The 21005-nt window shown below is 41.1% G+C and overlaps 1 protein-coding gene across 1 annotated transcript in view; it reads left to right on the forward strand.

Moving 5' to 3' along the window:
* Positions 1 to 21005, forward strand: part of LOC124268700 (glycoprotein 3-alpha-L-fucosyltransferase A-like) — a 164120-nt gene that overhangs the window by 132489 nt on the left and 10626 nt on the right. The window contains 2 exon segments of the mRNA XM_046703691.1: positions 903 to 1804; positions 1807 to 2380. Of these exon segments, the coding sequence (XP_046559647.1) occupies positions 1381 to 1804; positions 1807 to 2380 (998 nt within the window). The 5' untranslated portion in view covers positions 903 to 1380.

Raw genomic sequence — 21005 nt, forward strand, 5'->3', positions numbered from 1 at the left:
GAGTGAGTTTAGTTTTACGCCGCACAGCCATGTTCCAGCTATATGGCGGCGGTCTGTAAATAATCGAGTCTGGGCCTGACAATCCAGTGATCAACAGCATCGATCTGCGCAATCGGGAACCGAGGACATGTGTCAACCAAGTCAGCGAGCCTGACCACCCGATCCCGTTAGTTGCCTCTTACCACAAGCATGGGTTACTGAAGATCAATATTCTAACCCGGACCTTCACGGGTTTGTTATAAATATAAGTAATCATGATTGTTCTTCTAGACGGTTTCATATAGGGTAGGGGCGGTGGGGTAGCCTAGTGGTTAAGGCGTTCACTCGTCACGCCGAAGACCAGGGTTCGATTGCCTACATGGGTACAGTGTGTGAATTGTGTGGTGTCCCCCGCCGTAACATTTGAACCAGTCAGCTGGAAGACATTTATCATTTAACGCTTGAATCCACCCGATCCGCGGTCGATTGTATTTCTGATTCCACGTTCTCCATCTTTAGGTCGAAGGGGCGAAAACATGCACCTGTTCTGTGTCCGTTTAGGTCCTAATGTACGAGACCATCACCAAAACATTACCTAATATTACCCAATGTCGACAAACAGTGATAAAGATAATATTAATAAGGTGTGTTGTTAAAGGTATCTTTCACATCTTTGAAATTAGAAGCACGTGTTATAAATCCATTTCAGCAGAAAGAAAAAGAAAAAATTACTGAAAACTCCCTGCCCTACGCCCGAACTGTTTACATGTGTTGACTGTCGCCTTTGTCAAGTGCGCTTCGTTGTCATGTTAAACACAATGGCATTCATTAAAACACGATTCAATATTAGTCACATTGTGTAACAATTCGCCTAATTACAGGTATATTGTGATAACGTCTTAATCCAGGTGTTTACCTTGCAGCTACACCCCCGGGAGAACCAGTCCCGGTCAGTCATACCTGGTCCCCTCCCGAACGGCTGAGACGATCCTTCACCTGAATACCAACACGGTCATGTGACAGCTATTAATAGTCCCCCACCCGCAATGCATTGTTTGCGTCGAGCGAATGAAAATCGTTAAGAGTTTCACAGGCGTCTTGGGCCGGGTGGAGAGCTGTTGGAATGCTCCGTGGCTGGTCGATGAAAACTGTAGGATACTGTGCCTGGGTGTCTGTCTCCTTAGCATCTGGATCTTTACCTGAAACTATTCATCACCTGTGTGCGGTGTACTAATGAATTGGGGAGAAGACGTTCCGCCGCGACCAATGACAACCGCAGGGATTAAGCCTCGCATGTGCAACTGAACACCCGCCGCGTTCGTTTGATTGGATTTACCTGTGCGTTATCGTGGAGTTGTGGTTCAGTCGGAGACCAGGTAGGTTGGTCCTGTACAGAACGCTATGCGGTTCTATCTGAAAAAGATTATTCAGTGGTCGCTAGGGGTATGTGTTGCCATTGTGCTGGTACTGAATCTGTACAAGAGAGACGTGTGGGTATATGACACGGACGACCAGCCTCTACCCTGGGGACCGGATTTCAAGAGGGACGGGAACCATAGACAGCTGACCTTTGACGGGCCGAAAATTCATGATCATTTTTTCAGCGAAAAATTGAAAAGGAATATCACAAAATCATTGCACGTGCAGCATGTACAGCAGCCAACACCAATGCCCGTGTATTACAACATCAACAACGACGACCAAGACCGTATCACCAACCAGTTAAAATTTATACCAAAGCCTGTTCGAGATGCGAAAAAACGAGGAGAAGACGTTCCCCTAAAAACAATCCTTTTGTATCACGGATTTGGGGGCTGGCAGGTTAAGAGGGCCAGGGAACGTTCACTGAGCAGAAATGTGCTGTTCAGAGCTGTGAACTTGTTGACAACAAGCAGGATGGCCACAAAGCTGATGCAGTACTTTTTCATCATAATCCAGCTCGGCCCTGGTTTGACCGCCCACAGAAACAAATCTGGATCCTCTTTCTGCTCGAGTCGCCCTACCACACGGCGGGGTTAGCAGCGTTCCGCGACGTCTTTAACTGGACAGCGACGTATCGACACGACTCCACAATAGTAGCTCCGTATGAAAAATTTGTGCCATACAACTCGAGTGTTTTATCTCAAAAACAAGACAAAAATTATGCTGCGGGGAAAAGTAAAATGGTTGCTTGGTTTGTTTCAAACTGTGGCGCCAGGAACGGCCGTCGAAATTACGCCGACGAGCTTGCAAAACACGTTCAGGTGGATATATACGGTGCGTGTGGCAAGTTTAAGTGTCCTCGGTACCAAAGCAGTAAGTGCTTTGACATGCTCAACAAAGACTACAAGTTCTATCTCGCCTTTGAAAATTCCAATTGCAGAGACTATATTACGGAGAAATTCTTCGTGAACGGACTGCAGTAAGTGCCCTTTTCTTTTTATGATTGATTAGTATTCATGTTATACAATATGCACAATATATACAATATATACCATATATACAGTATGTACAATATATACAATATGTACAGTATATACAATATATACATTATGTACCATATGTACAATTTATACAATATGTACAATATATACAATATGTACAATATATACAATATGTACAATATATACAATGCCATACTATTATTTCTCCACTGACCTCTCCACTGTATCTTGCTTGCATGACATATTTTAGATACAATGAAATACAGTGGTATCTTACTTGCATGACAACAGATTTTAGATGCAGTGAAATACAACTGTATCTTACTTGCATGACATATTTTAGTTACAGTGAAATACAGTGGTATCTTACTTGCATGACAACAGATTTTAGATACAGTGAAATACAACTGCATCTTACTTGCATGACAACAGATTTTAGTTGCAGTGAAATACAACTGTATCTTACTTTCATGACAACAGATTTTAGATACAGTGAAATACAACTGTATCCTGCTTGCATGACAACACATTTTAGTTACAATGAAATACAGTGGTATCTTACTTGCATGACATCAGATTTTAGGTACAGTGAAATACTGTGGTATCTTGCATGACAACAGCTTTTAGTTTCAATGAAATACAGTGGTATCTTACTTTCATGACATCAGATTTTAGGTACAGTGAAATACAGTGGTATCTTGCTTGCATGACAACAGATTTTAGCTACAGTGAAATACAACTGTATCTTGCTTGCATGACAACAAATTTTAGTTACAGTGAAATACAACTGTATCTTGTTTGCATGACAACATATTTTAGATACAGTGAAATACAGTGGTATCTCACTTGCATGACAACACATTTTAGCTACAGTAGAATACAACTGTATCTTGCTTTCATGACAACAGATGTTAGTTACAATGAAATACAGTGGTATCTTACTTTCATGACAACAGATTTTAGGTACAGTGAAATACAGTGGTATCTTGCTTGCATGACAACAGATTTTAGCTACAGTGAATAAAGTGGTATCTCACTTGCATGACAACACATTTTAGCTACAGTAGAATACAACTGTATCTTACTTGCATGACAACATAGTTTAGATACAGTGAAATACAGTGGTATCTCACTTGCATGACAACACATTTTAGCTACAGTAGAATACATTTTAGACTACAGTAGAAATACAACTGTATCTTACTTGCATGACAACACATTTTAGATTACAGTAGAATTGTATCTTACTTGCATGACAACATAGTTTAGGTACAGTGAAATACAGTGGTATCTCACTTGCATGACAACACATTTTAGCTACAGTAGAATACAACTGTATCTTGCTTGCGTGACAACAGATTTTAGCTACAGTGAAATACAACTGTATCTTGCTTGCATGACAACAGATTTAGCTACAGTGAAATACAGTGGTATGTTACTTGCATGACAACAGAGTTTAGTTACTGTGGCATAATACTTGCATGACAACATGATTTAGTTACAGTGAAATACAGCGGTCTCGTACTTGTATGACAACAGATTTTAGTTACAATGAAATACAACTGTATCTTACTTGCATGACAACACATTTTAGCTACAGTAGAATACAACTGTATCTTGCTTGCGTGACAACAGATTTTAGCTACAGTGAAATACAACTGTATCTTACTTTAATGACAACAGATGTTAGTTACAATGAAATACAGTGGTATCTTACTTGCATGACATCAGATTTTAGGTACAGTGAAATACAGTGGTATCTTGCATGACAACAGATTTTAGTTTCAATGAAATACAGTGGTATCTTACTTGCATGACAACAGATTATAGCTACAGTGAAAAACAACTGTATCTTACTTTAATGACAACAGATGTTAGTTACAATGAAATACAGTGGTATCTTACTTGCATGACATCAGATTTTAGGTACAGTGAAATACAGTGGTATCTTGCATGACAACAGATTTTAGTTTCAATGAAATACAGTGGTATCTTACTTGCATGACAACAGATTATAGCTACAGTGAAAAACAACTGTATCTTGCTTGCATGACAACACATTTTAGCTACAGTGAAATACAACTGTATCTTGCTTGCATGACAACAGATTTTAGCTACAGTGAATAAAGTGGTATGTTGCTTGCATGACAACAGATTTTAGTTACAGTGAAATACAGTGGTATGTTACTTGCATGACAACAGAGTTTAGTTACTGTGGCATAATACTTGCATGACAACATGATTTAGTTACACTGGAATACGGTTGTATGTTACTTGCATGACAACAAATTTTAGTTACAGTGAAATACAACGGTATCTTACTTGCATGACAACATATTTTAGTTACAGTGAAATACTGTGGTACCTTACTTGCATGACAACTGATTTTACTCACTCACTCTAAGTCTTGTCGTGAGAGTTGAGTTGAGTTGGGCTTTACGTCACATCGGCATTATTCCAACCATATAGTGACGAGAACAAGTTTGCATTAATAAACATTGTAAGTACAGAGTCAAAATGAGTTTCGTTTAAAAACATATATCGTGGGAGGCCACTAAAGGGGTTTCGTGATCAGACTCGCTGACTTGTTTGACACGTCCTATCACATTCCAGTTGGTTAGATTGATGCTCGTGTTGTTGATCACTGGATTGTCTGGTTAAGACTCGATTATTTACAGACCGCTGGAATATTGCGGTGGTAAACATTTTACTGTATGTCGTTTTATATGTATATTCAATAAAACAAGTTAAAGACCACCCCGATACTCAATATTTAAGTATTATGTGGATCAGGATATGAACTATGAAATATTTTAATATTGAAAATTGGGGTGGTCTTTAACTTTTTAACACGAGTACAATGTGAACACGCCATCTGGTGTATCAACACTATGTCACACACGTGTGTATCCTGTCGATATATTGATAGAATGTTTGATAACGTGGCGAATATCCATATCATATATAGTCCGTCAACTGAACTTTTGGCACCCTGTTTTTCACAATTTACCTTTTAACCAAAATGCCTTCAAAATGTTTTTAGGCATACGCTCTTTATATCTTATGACCTATCTCAGGTTTAAATTTCATTCTTTTATGTCAGTTATTAAAGCTTCTCCTTAAGAAGCCATCTTATAAAAATATGAAAAAAAGAAGTAGTTATACAAGGAAGTAAAATGATACGATGGAACAGCAAACAACATGGTGTGACACGCGTGCATCTTGTTTACATTGTTACGCCTGCAAGCAAATCTAAGGGGACTGTATAATCATCACAAATCCATTTTAAACAAGCAGATTTATTGAAGTCTTTCAATACTGGTTGCTCAATCTCTTGTATCAAGATCCAAATTTGAGCAACAGCTTGCATATGGTATGCTTTGATGCATTGATGTCATGGTCTTCTTTTGAACAATATTTCTTCAGTTTGCTTGACGATATGAACTCACTGGATTGATGTAACCGACGCATGACGTCCCTAACAACCCTTCCATCGAATTCATCAAGCTTTCTTTTCTTTGCATGTTTTGAGACGGTCCCCGATTTCAGTCATTTCATCGTCAGTCTCTGAAAGAGTGTCATGGGAGATAACTCTTTGCTATGTTCTTTTGCAGATCTTGGTGGCATTAATGTCTTTAAGAGAAACACTCAGAGGGTGTTTTTCGCTTTGCCTTGCGCTTGAAAAAGTTGTAAACTCTTTTGATGATTTACCGGTCATCTTTGTACAACATCGTTTTTACCACAACCTGCGTGTTGACGATCTTTGACATCACTTGAGCGTGCTAATGTAAATAAATACCCGTGCATGTACATATCACGCTGACACACATTTTACAGTGTTGTTGGCTTTTCCATCATGTGCGTTAACCCCTCGTAAAACTCTCCACAGTTTTACAATTATTATATGACAGGTTTAAAGGCAAATAATCCTTTTAAAATTACTAAAATCGATATCTTGTTAGGCCACGGTATACAGTTACCATATGAACAGAGTAGCAGTTTAAAATATTCAGGAGTTTTATGTAAATTGTGAAAAACAGGATACCAAAAGTTAAGTTGACGGACTATAATTCATTACATGAAACCAAATGCAAATAGTTTTTGCTCAGGTCACAATGGGGCGGTGGGGTAGCCTAGTGATTAAAGCGTTCGCTCGTCACGCCGAAGACTCGGGTTCGAATTCCCACATGGGTACAATGTGTGAAGCCCATTTCTGGTGTTCCCCGCCGTGATGTTGCTGGAATATTGCTAAAAGCGGCGTAAAACCGAGCGTTACGAAGTTTTCCGAATGCATGTCAAAATACCGGTTTTCGATCAGCGTATCACAATACGTATCGTTTTCATGTCTGAACCGGTAAATACCGGTAAACCGGTTATATTGCGCAGCCCTAGGTGTTAGTATATATACCGAAAAGTCGCATTCATTACAATAAAGAAGTTGACAATCCATGGAACTTGGTTTTTCTTCATCTTTACAACTTCTAAAATGCATCTCAAAGAAGATAAATTTCAAACAAAACTAAACTTGAAATGGCAATCAGTTGGACACATGTTTTCCACCAATCTACCAGTGATTCAGACTTTAACGGTTAAACACAATGGAATAAATTGTACGTGAAACTAATTTGAAATATGAATAATGTATTCCAGTATCGTGTTATTTTAGTTTACTGATTACTGATATCTGTAATGACGTAATTATACATACAATAATGGTAATAATTATGAGCGTACTACTTTTGTAACACTGATTTCTCTATGTTGACGTTGAGAACAGCTCGATCAGTCATCACAGATTTCCACCCGCCCTGTAGGGGCGGTGGGGTAGCCTTACGGTTATAGCGTTCGTTCGTCACGCCGAGGACCCGGGTTCGATTCCCCACATGGTTGCGATGTGTGAAGCCCATTTCTGGTATCCCCCGCCGTCATATTGCTGGAATATTGCTAAAAGCGGCGTAAAACTAAACTCACTCATTCACTCACTCACTCTGGTATCCCCCGCTGTGATATTGCTGGAATAGCGACATAAAACTACACTCGCTCATTCACTCACTCACTCACTACTATTAAAAATAGACTCACTCACTCCTAAAATCTAATGTGCGTATTCTATTAAGAAATTAAATCATTGTGCTCAGCCTAACCATCTGTTTTTTCCGGGGACCGCACTGCAGATGTTGCATAGGCAATGTTTATCAGTAATGGAAGCCACACTCTCAGCTTCTGTATGAAACAGTCTGTACCTGCATCAGGCTGCCTCCCTAACAGAACGTCTGACCCACTACGCCCCTCCCCCGGAGCAGTACAGTACCATTAAATATTCAGGTGTTTCTGATGCATTAGATAACCCACCAAGCGATGGTGTCTCACCGACAGAATATATTTAAACTGAAATGATCTTATAAGTCTAGATTGAATCAGCTCTAGAAGAATTAACTATTTGTTCGTGGTCCCATGTGGATTGTAGATGTTTATTTTAGATGGGATGTTTCTTTCGGGGACTAAATGTCAGTATAGTGCAGATGGAGAGGTGTTAAACAATGACAGTATTCCTGTTAGGGTCATCGTGACCATCAACCTGTCCCTTGACAACACTGTACAGCTCGATGAGAGTAAAGGCCGCCTTGACAGACTTAGACAGCAGAAGATGAACACCAACCTTCATCGCAAACACAAAATGTTGAGACTTTGTGAAGTTGAAGACCTGGCATTTGTTATATATACTAACGTGTTTGGGCCCGTGAAGATCCGGGGTAGAATAGGTCTTCAGCAACCCACGCTTGCTACAAAAGGCGACTATGCTTGTTGTAAGAGGCGACTAACGGGATCGGGTGGTCAGGCTCGCTGACTTGGTTGACACATGTCATCGGTTCCCAATTGCGCAGATCGATGCTGTTGATCACTGGATTGTCTGGTCCAGACTCGATTATTTACAGACCGCCGCCATATAGCTGGAATATTGCTGAGTGCGGCGTAAAACTAAACTCACTCACTACTAACGTGTTTAGTTCAACCTCACTTGAAAATGAGTGAGTTTAGTTTGATCGTCGGTAACCCAGGTCAGGCTCGCTGGCTTGGTTGACACATGTCATCGTATCCCAGTTGCGTAGATCGATGCTCATGGTGTTGATCACTGGATTGTCTGGTCCAGACTCGATTATTTACAGACCGCCCATTATAGCTGGAATATTGCTGAGTGCGGCGTTAAACAACTAACCAACCAACAATCGTACATGAAGGTGAAGGTTGCTAACCTCCTGTTCGTAATGAAATATTCATACATCTGACAGGAAATTATCTTTCTTCCCTGTGTCAGCATTTCAGTTCAACACGATCAAGGCACGTGGCAACGAACTGACAGACCGTTTCACTCATATTTTCATTTAAGATTTTTTAGTTTGCATTTTGTTCAAGGCTACTTGTGATTACGATAAGCATGACCATTGCTGGCGTGAACACCACTAGACAACTGATGCCGCGTGACTTAGCAATTCCTGATGAAACAGGATACCCTAGACTTAACCCCAACTTAATGTATGCTCATTTGGGGCTGGGAGAGACCGATGCAAGCCCCCATTGTGGATGTTTAATCGTTTTACAACTGATTAAATTACATCGTGTAAGTAGTGGGGACATTCTGTGTACAAGGATAACAAATTGTATCCTGGAAATCTTATCTTTGCGGTTATATTTGTCATTTAGGGTTTTGTTTAAAGGCGTGTGGTCTACTTATTGAGAATGTGACTTGCACTAACCAGGTTGAAACGATACGATTCTCACTCCATGGTGGATGAAGGCATTTGTACGCAGTCAGCATTGTTTTAGCTGCATCACGACCGCTTGTACGTTTTTAGCAACAACGTTTCACAGGTTTTAACTATGTAATAAAACAACGTTTTATCATAACTGCTATGACAGGTGTTTTAACATATTTATCTTGACCCAAATACGTAGCCAAAATCACTTGCGGATCAATAGACAATGTTGCATGGAAGGCACGTCCTATTGTGTGATTTATGAATGCAGTGGAGACCCTCTAAACCGGCAATCCCCCAATCCGACATGCTCTCAATATCGGCACTAGAATTTATGATCACGCCCTCTAAACCGGCGTCAGTCTATTCCGTATTTCGGCACAATAAAGACCGCCCAATTGACTGTTTAACAGTAATTAATACTCTCTAATTAATACTTTCTAAACCGGCATCCGGTATCTTCTCTTCTCCTGTTGATTGGCTGACTGACTGAGTTTAGCTTTACGCCGCTTTCAGCAATATTCCAGCAACATCACGGCGGGGGGAACCAGAAATGGGCTTCACACGTTGTACCCATGTGGGGATTCGAACCTGGGTCTTCGGCGTGACGAGCCAACGCTTTAATTGATTGGCTGACCGGCATTAAGCATATTGATGTTGTCTGATATAAGGAGTGTGATAAGAATATGATGACTATTAACACGTTGTTCAGGCGTATTTTACGGCACACGGAAGATCATTCTCAGGTTGAAAAGGGGAAAGTTCTCTAAACCGGCACGCCCTCTATACTGGCATTTTTGCCGGTCCCAACAAATGCCGGTTTAGAGGGCTTCCACTGTACGTTTTATATGATTTACTGACATATTTAGCCTCGAGGCCGGGTTCGATTTCACACATGGGTGAATTCAGGTATCCTCTGTCGTGATATTGCTAGGATATTGCTAAACGTGGCGTAAAACCATACTCACTCCACAGGCATGTGGGCTAGTCTGATGGATAAAGCGTTCGCTCGTCACGAAGAAGACCTGGGTTCGATTCCCCACATGATTACCCGGATTACCCCTTTCTCACGATAGACCGCCTCCGTGGTGTAGTGGTTATAGCGTTCGCTCGTCACGAAGAAGATCTGGGTTCGATTCCCCACATGGGTACAATGTGTGAAGCCTATTTCTGGTGTCCACCGCCGCGATATTGCTGGAATATTGCTAAAAGCAGCGTAAAACTAGACTCACTGACTCTCATATTAAGTCAGATGTACATTGCCATAATTCAACAGTGAAATACATACCCGGATTACCCCTGTCTCACGATACACATCCACTTCCGCCTTGAATACAAACCCTCTCCCAACCCCAAATCGGGAACTCGTCCTTGACCCGAGGCCTTGAGCGTGACCACGTGATTGGTAGCTATAGTGAAACAGATGGTCCCCACAGTAATCCCTCGTTATACTGCTAATTGTTATCATGATCTGCACTTACGTTGATTTCATTCATTTGTTGCCAGCTGTTACAATCATCTGTGTTTCTGTACACTTAATCCTGTTTAGTGCTTCATAGAAGCAATCTAGGCTTACTCTATAATCTGTGAAAACTGCCTCCGTGGTGTAGTGGTTAGAGCGTCCGCCCGGAGAGCGGTAGGTCGTGGGTTCGATCTCCGGCCGCGTCATACCAAAAGACGTTAAAATATGGTACTTGTTTGTCCCTGCCTCGCGCTCGGCATTAATGGGTACAACGAGGACTGGTCGGCTCGGAGTCAGTATACTGTGTCTGAGTTGTGTATTCATGCTTAACTGGGGCGGTGGGGTAGTCTAGTGGTTAAAGCGTTGGCTCGTCACGCCGAAGACCCGGGTTCGAATCCCCACAAGGGTACAACGTGTGAAGCCCATTTCTGGTGTCCCCCGCCGTGATGTTGCTGGAATATTGCTAAAAGCGGCGTAAAACCAAACTCAGTCAGTCAGTTATTCTTAACTGCCTTGCCTGTAATCTTTGAAAGGTTCCAGTCTGAACAGTGCGACAATACGTTCACCCAATATTATTTCTCTTTGTTGTTTTACGCCGCACCCAGCAATGTTCCAGCTATAGGGCGGCAGTCTGTAAACAATCCAGTCTGGACCAGACAATCCTGTGATCAACATACTGAGCATCCATCTACGCAGTTGGGATACGATGTGTCACCCAAGTCAGCGAGCCTGACCACCCGATCCCATTAGTCACCTCTTACGACAAGCATGGGTTGCTGAAGACCAATTCTAGCCTGGATCTTCACGGTTGACAAGCATGGGTTACTGAAGATCGTTTCTAACCCATAACAGGTTTAAATCTCATTGATTATTGGAGTGTTTGAAGATCACCCACACCACAACTTCATCGTTGTAGTTATGTTCCATTAATTTCTCTGTGTAAACTGTTGATATACATATTTAGAGACATGAATATTTATGACGCATTTATGTGGCTGCCAATTTGTGTATCTACCCCGATATAACGCCCTTAATGTATCCCTAATGCCACGTGATCTTGCACGGCTGGGTCTAGAGATTTCCTACACCCCATGCAAATATTGTCGATACTACACAAACTTGCAAAACGTTGCCTGAATACAAATAGTTTGGACCGCCGTGATACTGCAGGAATATTGCTAAAACTCACTCACAAGTAGTTTGGCGAGTTTTCGATTAGCCGTGCTGGTAGCCCGTGGTCACGCTTCACTGTAAGGAGTGTTGTAGCGTATGATTGAGAGTTAACAATGGGCACACTACGTTCCAGCGGATATATACTCATGGAAACAAATAAGGGAAAGCCTGAAAATACAAGTGTTCCTGTATTTATTTTCAGATTTTCACCCACAGTGCAATATAAAACATGACAAGAAACCCGGAAAATAGTATAGGAACACTTGCACTTTCTATGTAGGGTTGGGTATTATATGTATCTGCAACAGGTGAGGTGAAATTGGATTTAACGTCGTGCGTGAGAATATTTTGCTCATATGACGACGTGCATGCGTGTGTATGTGTATGTGCGGCTGCTTGTACTAACCCAGACTTAAGCTGGTTTTATAGTGCTAGCCCACTGAGATACCATGCCGCAGTGAAGCATGAATACCCCACTCAGACACATTATACTGACTCCGAGCATTATTGATCGATTAATGCCGAGCGCCAGGCAGGGACCAACAAGTACCATATTTTAACGTATGACGCGGCCGGGGATCGAACCCGCGATCTTCCGCTCTCCGGGCGGACGCTCTAACCACTACACCACGGAGGCGGTTGTGTATCTGCAACAGCTGGCTAGGATAACTGATGCTGTGATCACCCAATACCAAATCAAATCAGTTTTCAAATAAAACCTTCTGAACACATCTTTCTATTGATCGATGCTTGTTTTATGGTCCTGACCTTGACCTTCGTGTTAATTATGGGGTGGTGGGGTAGCCTAGTGGTTAAAGCGTTCGTTCGTCTCGCCGAAGACCCGGGTTCGATTCTCCACATGGGTACACAGTGTGAAGCCCATTTCTGGTGATATTGCTGGGATATTGCTGAAGGCGGCGTAAATTTATACTCTCACTCCTGTTAACTACTGACAATAAATAAGAAAATAAAACTCGCTTAAATCTGAAATCAGGTTTATGTCCCTATGAAATAGTTTCGAGTTTGTCCACGGTAAACTTCCGTTTCCGTAATCCTCTGACAGGTTGAAAGTTATTAAACTCAGGGCAACCTTGGCATTAAATGGGGGAATGGACAACAATCTACCCCGCTGTACCCTGTCGGTGTGTGGTTGATCCTTGTTGTTGAATTAGGGTCTATATATCAAACACTTATTACGCTTCACCAGTATAAACCTGTCAGTAGTGTACAATTTATGGGTCTGCTATGTTGCTCAAATAGCTTTAAAATACAGGAATATCTCTCTTAAAGGTTTGCGAGGTTCGTTTCATATACTATCAATTACGTTTTTAACGGACACGCTTATAGCGAACTAACATATACTGAGGGAAACAAATAAGGGAACACCACTTCGTGGCAGTGTTCCTTTATTTATTCTCAGATTTCCTCCAACAGCTATTCAAAGCTGGTGATGAAAACTGAAAAATGTTAAAGGAACGCTTGAATTTTCCTATGTTCCGTTATTTGTTTCTCTCAGTATATATGACGAACTGGGTTTATTGTTTTTTTGTCAGGGCCACTTGCTGTATATTTTGATCGAACTGCGTTTAACGAACTACGGTTATGACGAACGAAAGTTAGTGATCCCTTAGAGTTCGGTATAACCGATGTTTCCCGAAACTGAAAACCCCGCATGAAGAGTATTTTTCGGGGGTGGTCCCGTTCGTTATAACCGTGAGTTCGTTAAACCGTAGGTTACCGTACCAATAAAATCCGGATCCGAAACACCCACTGCGTTTAGTCACATAACTTATCTCGGTTTCAGATCGAATATCCAGCGTATATTCATGTCGAACGTAGGGGGTGGGCTAGCCTAGTGGTTAAACATGAGGCCGATATTACGAATACACTTCTGTCTGTCTGGTGGTTAAAGCAATCGGTCGTCACGCCAAGGACCCGGGTTCGATTCCCCATATGGGTACAATGTATGAAGCCCATTTCTGGTGTCCCCTGTCGTGATGTTGCTGGAATATTTCTTAAAGTGGCGTAAAACTTAACTCACTCACTATTTCACTCACTCACTCACTTGTGTCGAACATGGAATATAATACAGATTGTATTGTATCAAAAGGTGTTCAATGTTGATATCTATAAAACTTCAAAACACAATTATTATGATGAATCGCGAGAGGAAATTATATCATGTAGAATTGGTATGTATTTTTCGAGCTACCGACTGGAAGTTTGGCCTTACATATAGGTAGGGCTGCGCAATATAACCGGTTTACCGGTACATACCGGTTCAGACATGAAAACGATACGTATTGCGATATGCTGATTGAAAACCGGTATTTTGACATGCATTCGAAAAGACTTCGTAACACTCGGAAATATTTCCGTTTAATAAATTGTTCCTTTCCTTTTTTTATTTGTGCCAAATATTATTTACATTTTTATTTTGTCATGATTAAAAGTTTTTATTAAAGCTTAATCAAGCATGATGATTTTGTTGTGTTTTTGCTTTATAAATCAAGCATTAACTCGATTATAAGTAGTTTTTTGTTAAAAAAGAACTTCTTGCAATATATTGCAATATGAAAATTCGCTGCAATACCCAGCCCTACATATAGGTGGATGAACTACTGTTCAAAGCGACATTTAACGAAACTCACGCACTCAAAGTTCATACCTTTTTAAAAAATTAACACATCAGCTCAGCTCCTGGAGGGAGAATGTATATATGGTTGGAGTGTTATACGTAATGTTGTCATGATGGACTATTGATCCAACGACATGGAACCGCACCCACAACGCGTTCAATACATTCAAAAGATCCACCCACTTTCAATCTCATCTTGAAATATAGCCAGAAAGTGTCCCTTTCAAATTTACAACTACCATACTCGTTTTAAGGGGATTTGGAGCAACACGTCAAGTGTCTACCCTTTATCGAGGCCCTTGCTTTGCGTATACCCGATCGGCTCTTCGAAAGAGGAGCCAGCCAAGCTCGACCTTGGTGATTATGTTGTTCAGACGACTGCATGTCAACCGCGGTGAAGAGACCAGGCCTAGTGCTTGAGTCTTTGTAGCTGTGGTTAAGGTTTCGTGATCACCCAGGCGTGAACTACATCTGTAGAGCGTAGGTCGCGTACAAGGATATGATAATGAGAGGAAAATAGTTTATCTCGGTGTCACATGTATATTTATGTCCGTATTGCAAACACAATAAAGCCATAGAGAAAATATATAAAAGTTTCTTCCAAAGAGGTCAGTGCTCAAAAGCAAAGGCCCGAGTGTCCTCCCGCTTCTAAAATGGTCTGACCGACGAATTGGGGTCATTGTTTTCGCATATTCAGGTCGTCAGGAGTTTTATTAATCCGAAATTGTCCTGAACGTTTATGAAGCTTTTCAACCGTCTTCTGTTTCAAAACGGTAACATAGAGAGAACACATTCGTGAACCACTCGTGTTATTCCGGGACAAGCCGAATATATATCTTCTTGGAGGTTACGGAAAGGGGCGAGTGGTGACGAATGAGAGAGAACAGTGAAATGTTAGTACCAGACGCCATCTTGTTGTCGAGCAGACGTATCCGTTTTCGTCACGTGATACGTTAATACTGGTCATGTGATGAGTCAATATCTAAGGTCCGTAAGTCACATGATTTGAAAATCAACATCGAAGTGTATTGTTCCTTCTGTTAATACGGATTAACTTGGTGAATTTAGTTCAGATACAACAAGATACAGTGACGAGGATACCCCAGTGTCAATATCCATCCTTTGATGCGAAGGCTTCAGGGTATTTAAGCCTCCTATACATTCTACAAACAGATTCAAGTGAGGGCTTTACGAATTTTTGTTGTACAAATGGTACTGAGGGTACACTGTGTCCCGAGTCCTAGTTTCCACCGGGGGCGATGGGGTAGCCTAGTGGTTAAAGCGTTCGCTCGTCACGCCGAAGACCCGAGTTCGATTCCCCACATGGGTACAATGTGTGAAGCCCATTTCTGGGGTCCTCCGCCTTGATATTGCTGGAATATTGCCAAAAGCAGCACTCACTCCTAGTTTCCACCTCACCGATGATGATGATGATGATGATGATGATGATTTGGAGATTTAATGTGCGCTTTCCGACATAATGCGATTTTCGCACACGGGCCCGCCAGGCCATTTAGCGTTTGGTCGAAAGAGGGGTGGTTTGACCGAAAGAAATGGAAACCTGAAGCGGGCGTTAGTGTTGCATAAAGAAATTTGTATTAATTTTGAACTTTGACATTTGCCAGAAGTTCATCCACTTAACTATGGGATGGTTTGTTGGTATAAACCGTATTTGTTTGTTTGCTTTCATGTTTTGTTGTATATTACTTATTAGTTTAGTATGTTGGCACTAGGGGTGGGTATTGCAGAGAATTTTCATATTGCGATGCGAAAGCATGTATTGCGATATGTATTGCAATATATTGCATGAAGTATTTTTAAACAAAAAAACTACTTATAATCGAGTTACTTCTTGATTTATAGAGCAAAAACACAACAAAATCACTAGGCTTGATTAAGCTTTAATAACAACTTTTAATCATGATAAAATAAAAATGTGAATAATATTTGGCACAAATGAAACAAGGACATATCCGAACATTTCCGAGTGTTACGAAGTTTTCCGAATGCAAGTCAAAATACCGGTTTTCGATCAGCGTATCGCAATACGTATCGTTTTCATGTCTAAACCCATTCTCTTCCAACAGAGTTTACTTGTCATATCTTTCTACGAACCTCTGTTCTAATACGGCCATATTTCCCGGTTCTCGTAAAATCCCCTAGCGGCAAAAGATTGCAACACGAATTATCTCCCTTCTTTCTATCCAATCAGAACACCTGTTACATCGACTTAGATTCAACTTGACTAACAGAAGCAAATGTTGGGCCACAAATATCCCCCCAACTGCCGGGGACTTGTGTTGATGTTACACACAAGACGTTTAATGGCTAGCTTGTCCGTTGTCAACGAGGGCGATGGAGACGCCACTGATCCGCCATAACATGACTGAGTTCTGTCTAGAAGAAACGTTTGCGCATCGCGCAGGGGAAGAAGTTTAGTTTTCTCGAAGCATACGGAAATTACCGATGCCTTGCGAATGATCACTTTTGAAACAACGTCGCTGATTGCACAACTAAATCTGATTGTCTCCAATCACGAGTCTTGAAAGCTCACACCATGAAAGGGCCGTATTAGAACAGAGGTTACGTAGGAAGATATGACAGGAGTAACCTCTGTGGGAAAAGAATGGTCTAAACCGGTAAATACCGGTAAACCGGTAATATTGCGCAGCCCTAGTTGGCACTAGTTTGTTATGTAGGATTATAAGCGCCCTAAAAGACCAGTTTTGATCAGGAATGTGCCCAAGGCTTTGAAGGTTTGGTGCTATTAAGTGGGCTTAGGATTGTTTGTAGTGTTAGGTGTGTGTTTGTGTCTAGTGAACTCTGGAGCACCATTCTGTGTTGTTGGTAGTGTGTGTATGCAGTGTAGTGTTCAGGCGTTTCTGTTTCTTTGCAATGTGTGCATTTGTTAGCTTAGTGGTGGGGTGGTGGGGTAGCCTAGTGGTTGAGGCGTTCGCTCGTCACGCCGAAAACCCGGGTTCGATTCCCCACATGGGTACAATGTGTTAAGTCCATTTCTGGTGTCCCCCGCCGTGATATTGCTGGAATATTGCTAAAAGCGGCGTAAAACTAAACTAACTCACTCACTCACTCACTGCTTAGTGGTTCTGTTTGTTTACTTTTTTTATCTAGATCATTTTGTCTTACCTGTTTTGTAATTTGGTTATTTACCTGTCAATATTTTTGGATTAAGTGTAGTTTTTTATTGTGTTTTTAGTAGATGTTTTAGTTTAGAATTTGAATTTTGGTATTTACTTTGCCACATTTACCCGTGAAGGTCCGGGTTAGACTATTGATCTTCAGTAACCAATGCTTGTCGTAGGAGGCGACTAACGGGATCGGGTGGTCAGGCTCGCTGACTTGGTTGACACATGTCATCGGTTCCCAATTGCGTAGATCGATGCTCATGCTGTTGATCACTGGATTGTCTGGTCCAGACTGGATTATTTACAGACCGCCGCCATATAGCTGGAATATTGCTGAGTGCGGCGTAAAACTAAACTCACTCACTCACTTAGCCACTTACGGAAGTTGTTTGTTTCGATAGTCTTTTATTGTACTGTGGGAGGTACAGGTACAAGCATACAGTCCTATACACGATGACAGTTTACATTAACAGAAGTTGGACACCATTGGTTGACGTCAGAATGTAACGTTTTGCTTTCTGATTGGGTAATACATACCGTGAATAATCACGTCTCATTTCAATGGACATAAATAACTTTAAATTGCTTGACACTTATGGTTAACTAATCTGTAATGAAGCTAGAGGTCACCTGGGGCGTCAATAAGCAATGGCGGACATCTTCACAAAGGAGTGGGTGATTATGGTTTACGCAGCTTTTAGCAATATTCCAGCAATATCACGGCAGGGGACACCAGAAATGGGCTTCACACATTGTACCCATGTGGGGAATCGAACCCGGGTCTTCAGCGTGACGATGAACGGAGTGAACGTTCAAATTACCATTAGGCTACCCCATCGCCCCTCGTGACAAATGACGGGCCTGTCAAGCTGTCACTTTAAATACTCAAATAGTGCTTCTTTTGTGTGACGTCAGTGCATTAACTGTGCTTGGAGATTAGGGTTTAATTTGATAATTAACCTTTAACTTAATATTTCTTTGTGGTTATAACCGTTATATAAATCCGTAAGCACATGTAATAAACGTATACGAAGCAGTATGACAATATCGTCGGAATAGAATGGACAATAAATACAAAATGAATTCGTTCCAGCGGTGTTAGTGTCAAAACACTTGCAGAGTTTATTCTCCATTCTTGGGGGCGATTATACCTACCTGGTTCTATTTTTAACCGAAAAGTACCACAGTTAATTTAGTATACTAAGCAGAGGCCCAGATAAGCTGCGTATCCGGGTAAAATACGCATAGAAAATTTCCAATTACGCATTGAAAAATAATTGTTGCGTACCAATTACGCATTTAAACTGTTAGATACGCAAAGAGTTTAAAACAAATGCGTACGGAATATACTTATAAAAATCGCTTGCGTAATGAAAAAGACATCGATTGCTATCAATTTGTACTGTTAGTATAGGAGAAGTGTTGTACTGTCAGTACTGTATAGGATGACTGATTTTTTATGAAATCATTTCCCTTATATTTAAGTTGGTTTTGAATAGGTATCACATAAGGCAGAACATACCTGCTTAGTAAACTTACTCAATGACACAATACTTAGGTGTGTAAAATGACTGAAATACGCACATATTTGAAAGCAGTGGGTAACGGAAAATGAAATACCCACTCAACATTCATAATACCCACTCCCAAAAAATACAGTGGGTACAGTACCCACATTAGCTAAATCTTATCTGGAGCTCTGCTAAGTATACTACGGTATGATCTCGGTAAGGTTTCAATTGCAGAATTCATGTTGATTTCATGTGTCATTGATTTGCCTGGTGATTCGATTGTTAGCTTTGAATATTTAATCTTTGTAACAAATATCTACCCCGTTGTATTCAAGTCACGTCCAATTGCTCACGGAAGCCTATCTATATATAATGGATCACTCGTGTATTTCCGAAGCTCTGACAGATGCTATCGTGTTATCTCGGAGCAAGACTGCTTGTCGACCAGGGCGCCGTTGGGCAAAACAACCTCAGGGCAGGACTTGTTGTAAATCTGTGTAGTTTAAACAATATGTATTATTGTACTTAAGGCATGTACACTGGGATTGTCAAACAGGGTTTCCTCTATATTAATGTCTCTCCCCAAACGGATACATATTACAACAGGATATTTACATCAACAATATTAGACATACATGCAGAAAAAGCATTGTGACATACTGAAATTTTCACGTAAAACGTTTGCTTAGTGATATAAAAAAATATGAACGGGTTGGATTATTTTTGTATTGACTTGATTTGATAAGTTCTTATTGCCAAATAATACACTGTTCAAGGTGTGACCATTGGCATAGAAATAGTGAGTGAGTGAGTTTAGTTTTACGACGCACTCAGCAATATTCCAGCTATATGGCTGCGGTCTGTAAATAATCAAGTCTGGACCAGACAATCCAGTGATCGACAGCATGAGCATCGATCTGCGCAATTGGGAACCGATGACATGTGTCAACCAAGCCAGTGAGCCTGACTACCTGATCCCGTTAGTCGCCTCTTACGACAAGCATGGGTTACTGAAGGTTCATCCTCACCCGGACCTTCACGGGATGATTGACATCATATTCACTGATCTACACAACTGTGACATGCACGAACCATGAGTCACCTCTTATGGCAAGCATGGGTTACTGAAGGTTCATCCTCACCCGGACCTTCACGGGATGATTGACATCATATTCACTGATCTACACAACTGTGACATGCACGAACCATGAGTCACCTCTTATGGCAAGCATGGGTTACTGAAGGTTCATCCTCACCCGGACCTTCACGGGATGATTGACATCATATTCACTGATCTACACAACTGTGACATGCACGAACCATGAGTCACCTCTTATGACAAGCATGGGTTACTGAAGGTTCATCTTAACCCGGACCTTTGCGGGTAACATAGAAGTAGCTTACATGACGAATATCTGCATAATTTGATTGGTAATGATCTGTGTAAAGGTATAGTGCGAAGCAATGAAGATAATCCTAAGTCACATATCTGAAGACAGACTTAAAACAGTTTAGCGCTAAGGTTGTTTTGAACATCTGCACCCAATGTTATGGAAACACCCGAATACTGACGAATGGAAAGATGCAAGCATTTAACGCACCTGTGCTAGTGTCTTTCACCGAAGTGGAATACAGTTAATTAAGCCTAAAACGAACACACTTATAACGAACTACGGATATAACGAATTTGTTTTCGGTCCCGGCATCTTGATGTACATTTTTGTCAAAATGTCCATATCAAACTACGGTTATTACGAACTGAGAGTTGAGTTCGTTACAAGCGGAGTTTACTGTACGTATTTTACTGCATCACTAATTGGATTTCACTTCATCCTAAGTATTTGTATAACTATCCTTTATACGAAGTGGACTTCTCTCGTCACGCCGAAGGCCCGGGTTCGATTCCCACATGGTACAA

The sequence above is a fragment of the Haliotis rubra genome, unplaced genomic scaffold (genome assembly GCF_003918875.1).
Source record: "Haliotis rubra isolate DU_JTF1 unplaced genomic scaffold, ASM391887v1 Scf14, whole genome shotgun sequence".
NCBI classification, from domain to species: domain Eukaryota; kingdom Metazoa; phylum Mollusca; class Gastropoda; order Lepetellida; family Haliotidae; genus Haliotis; species Haliotis rubra.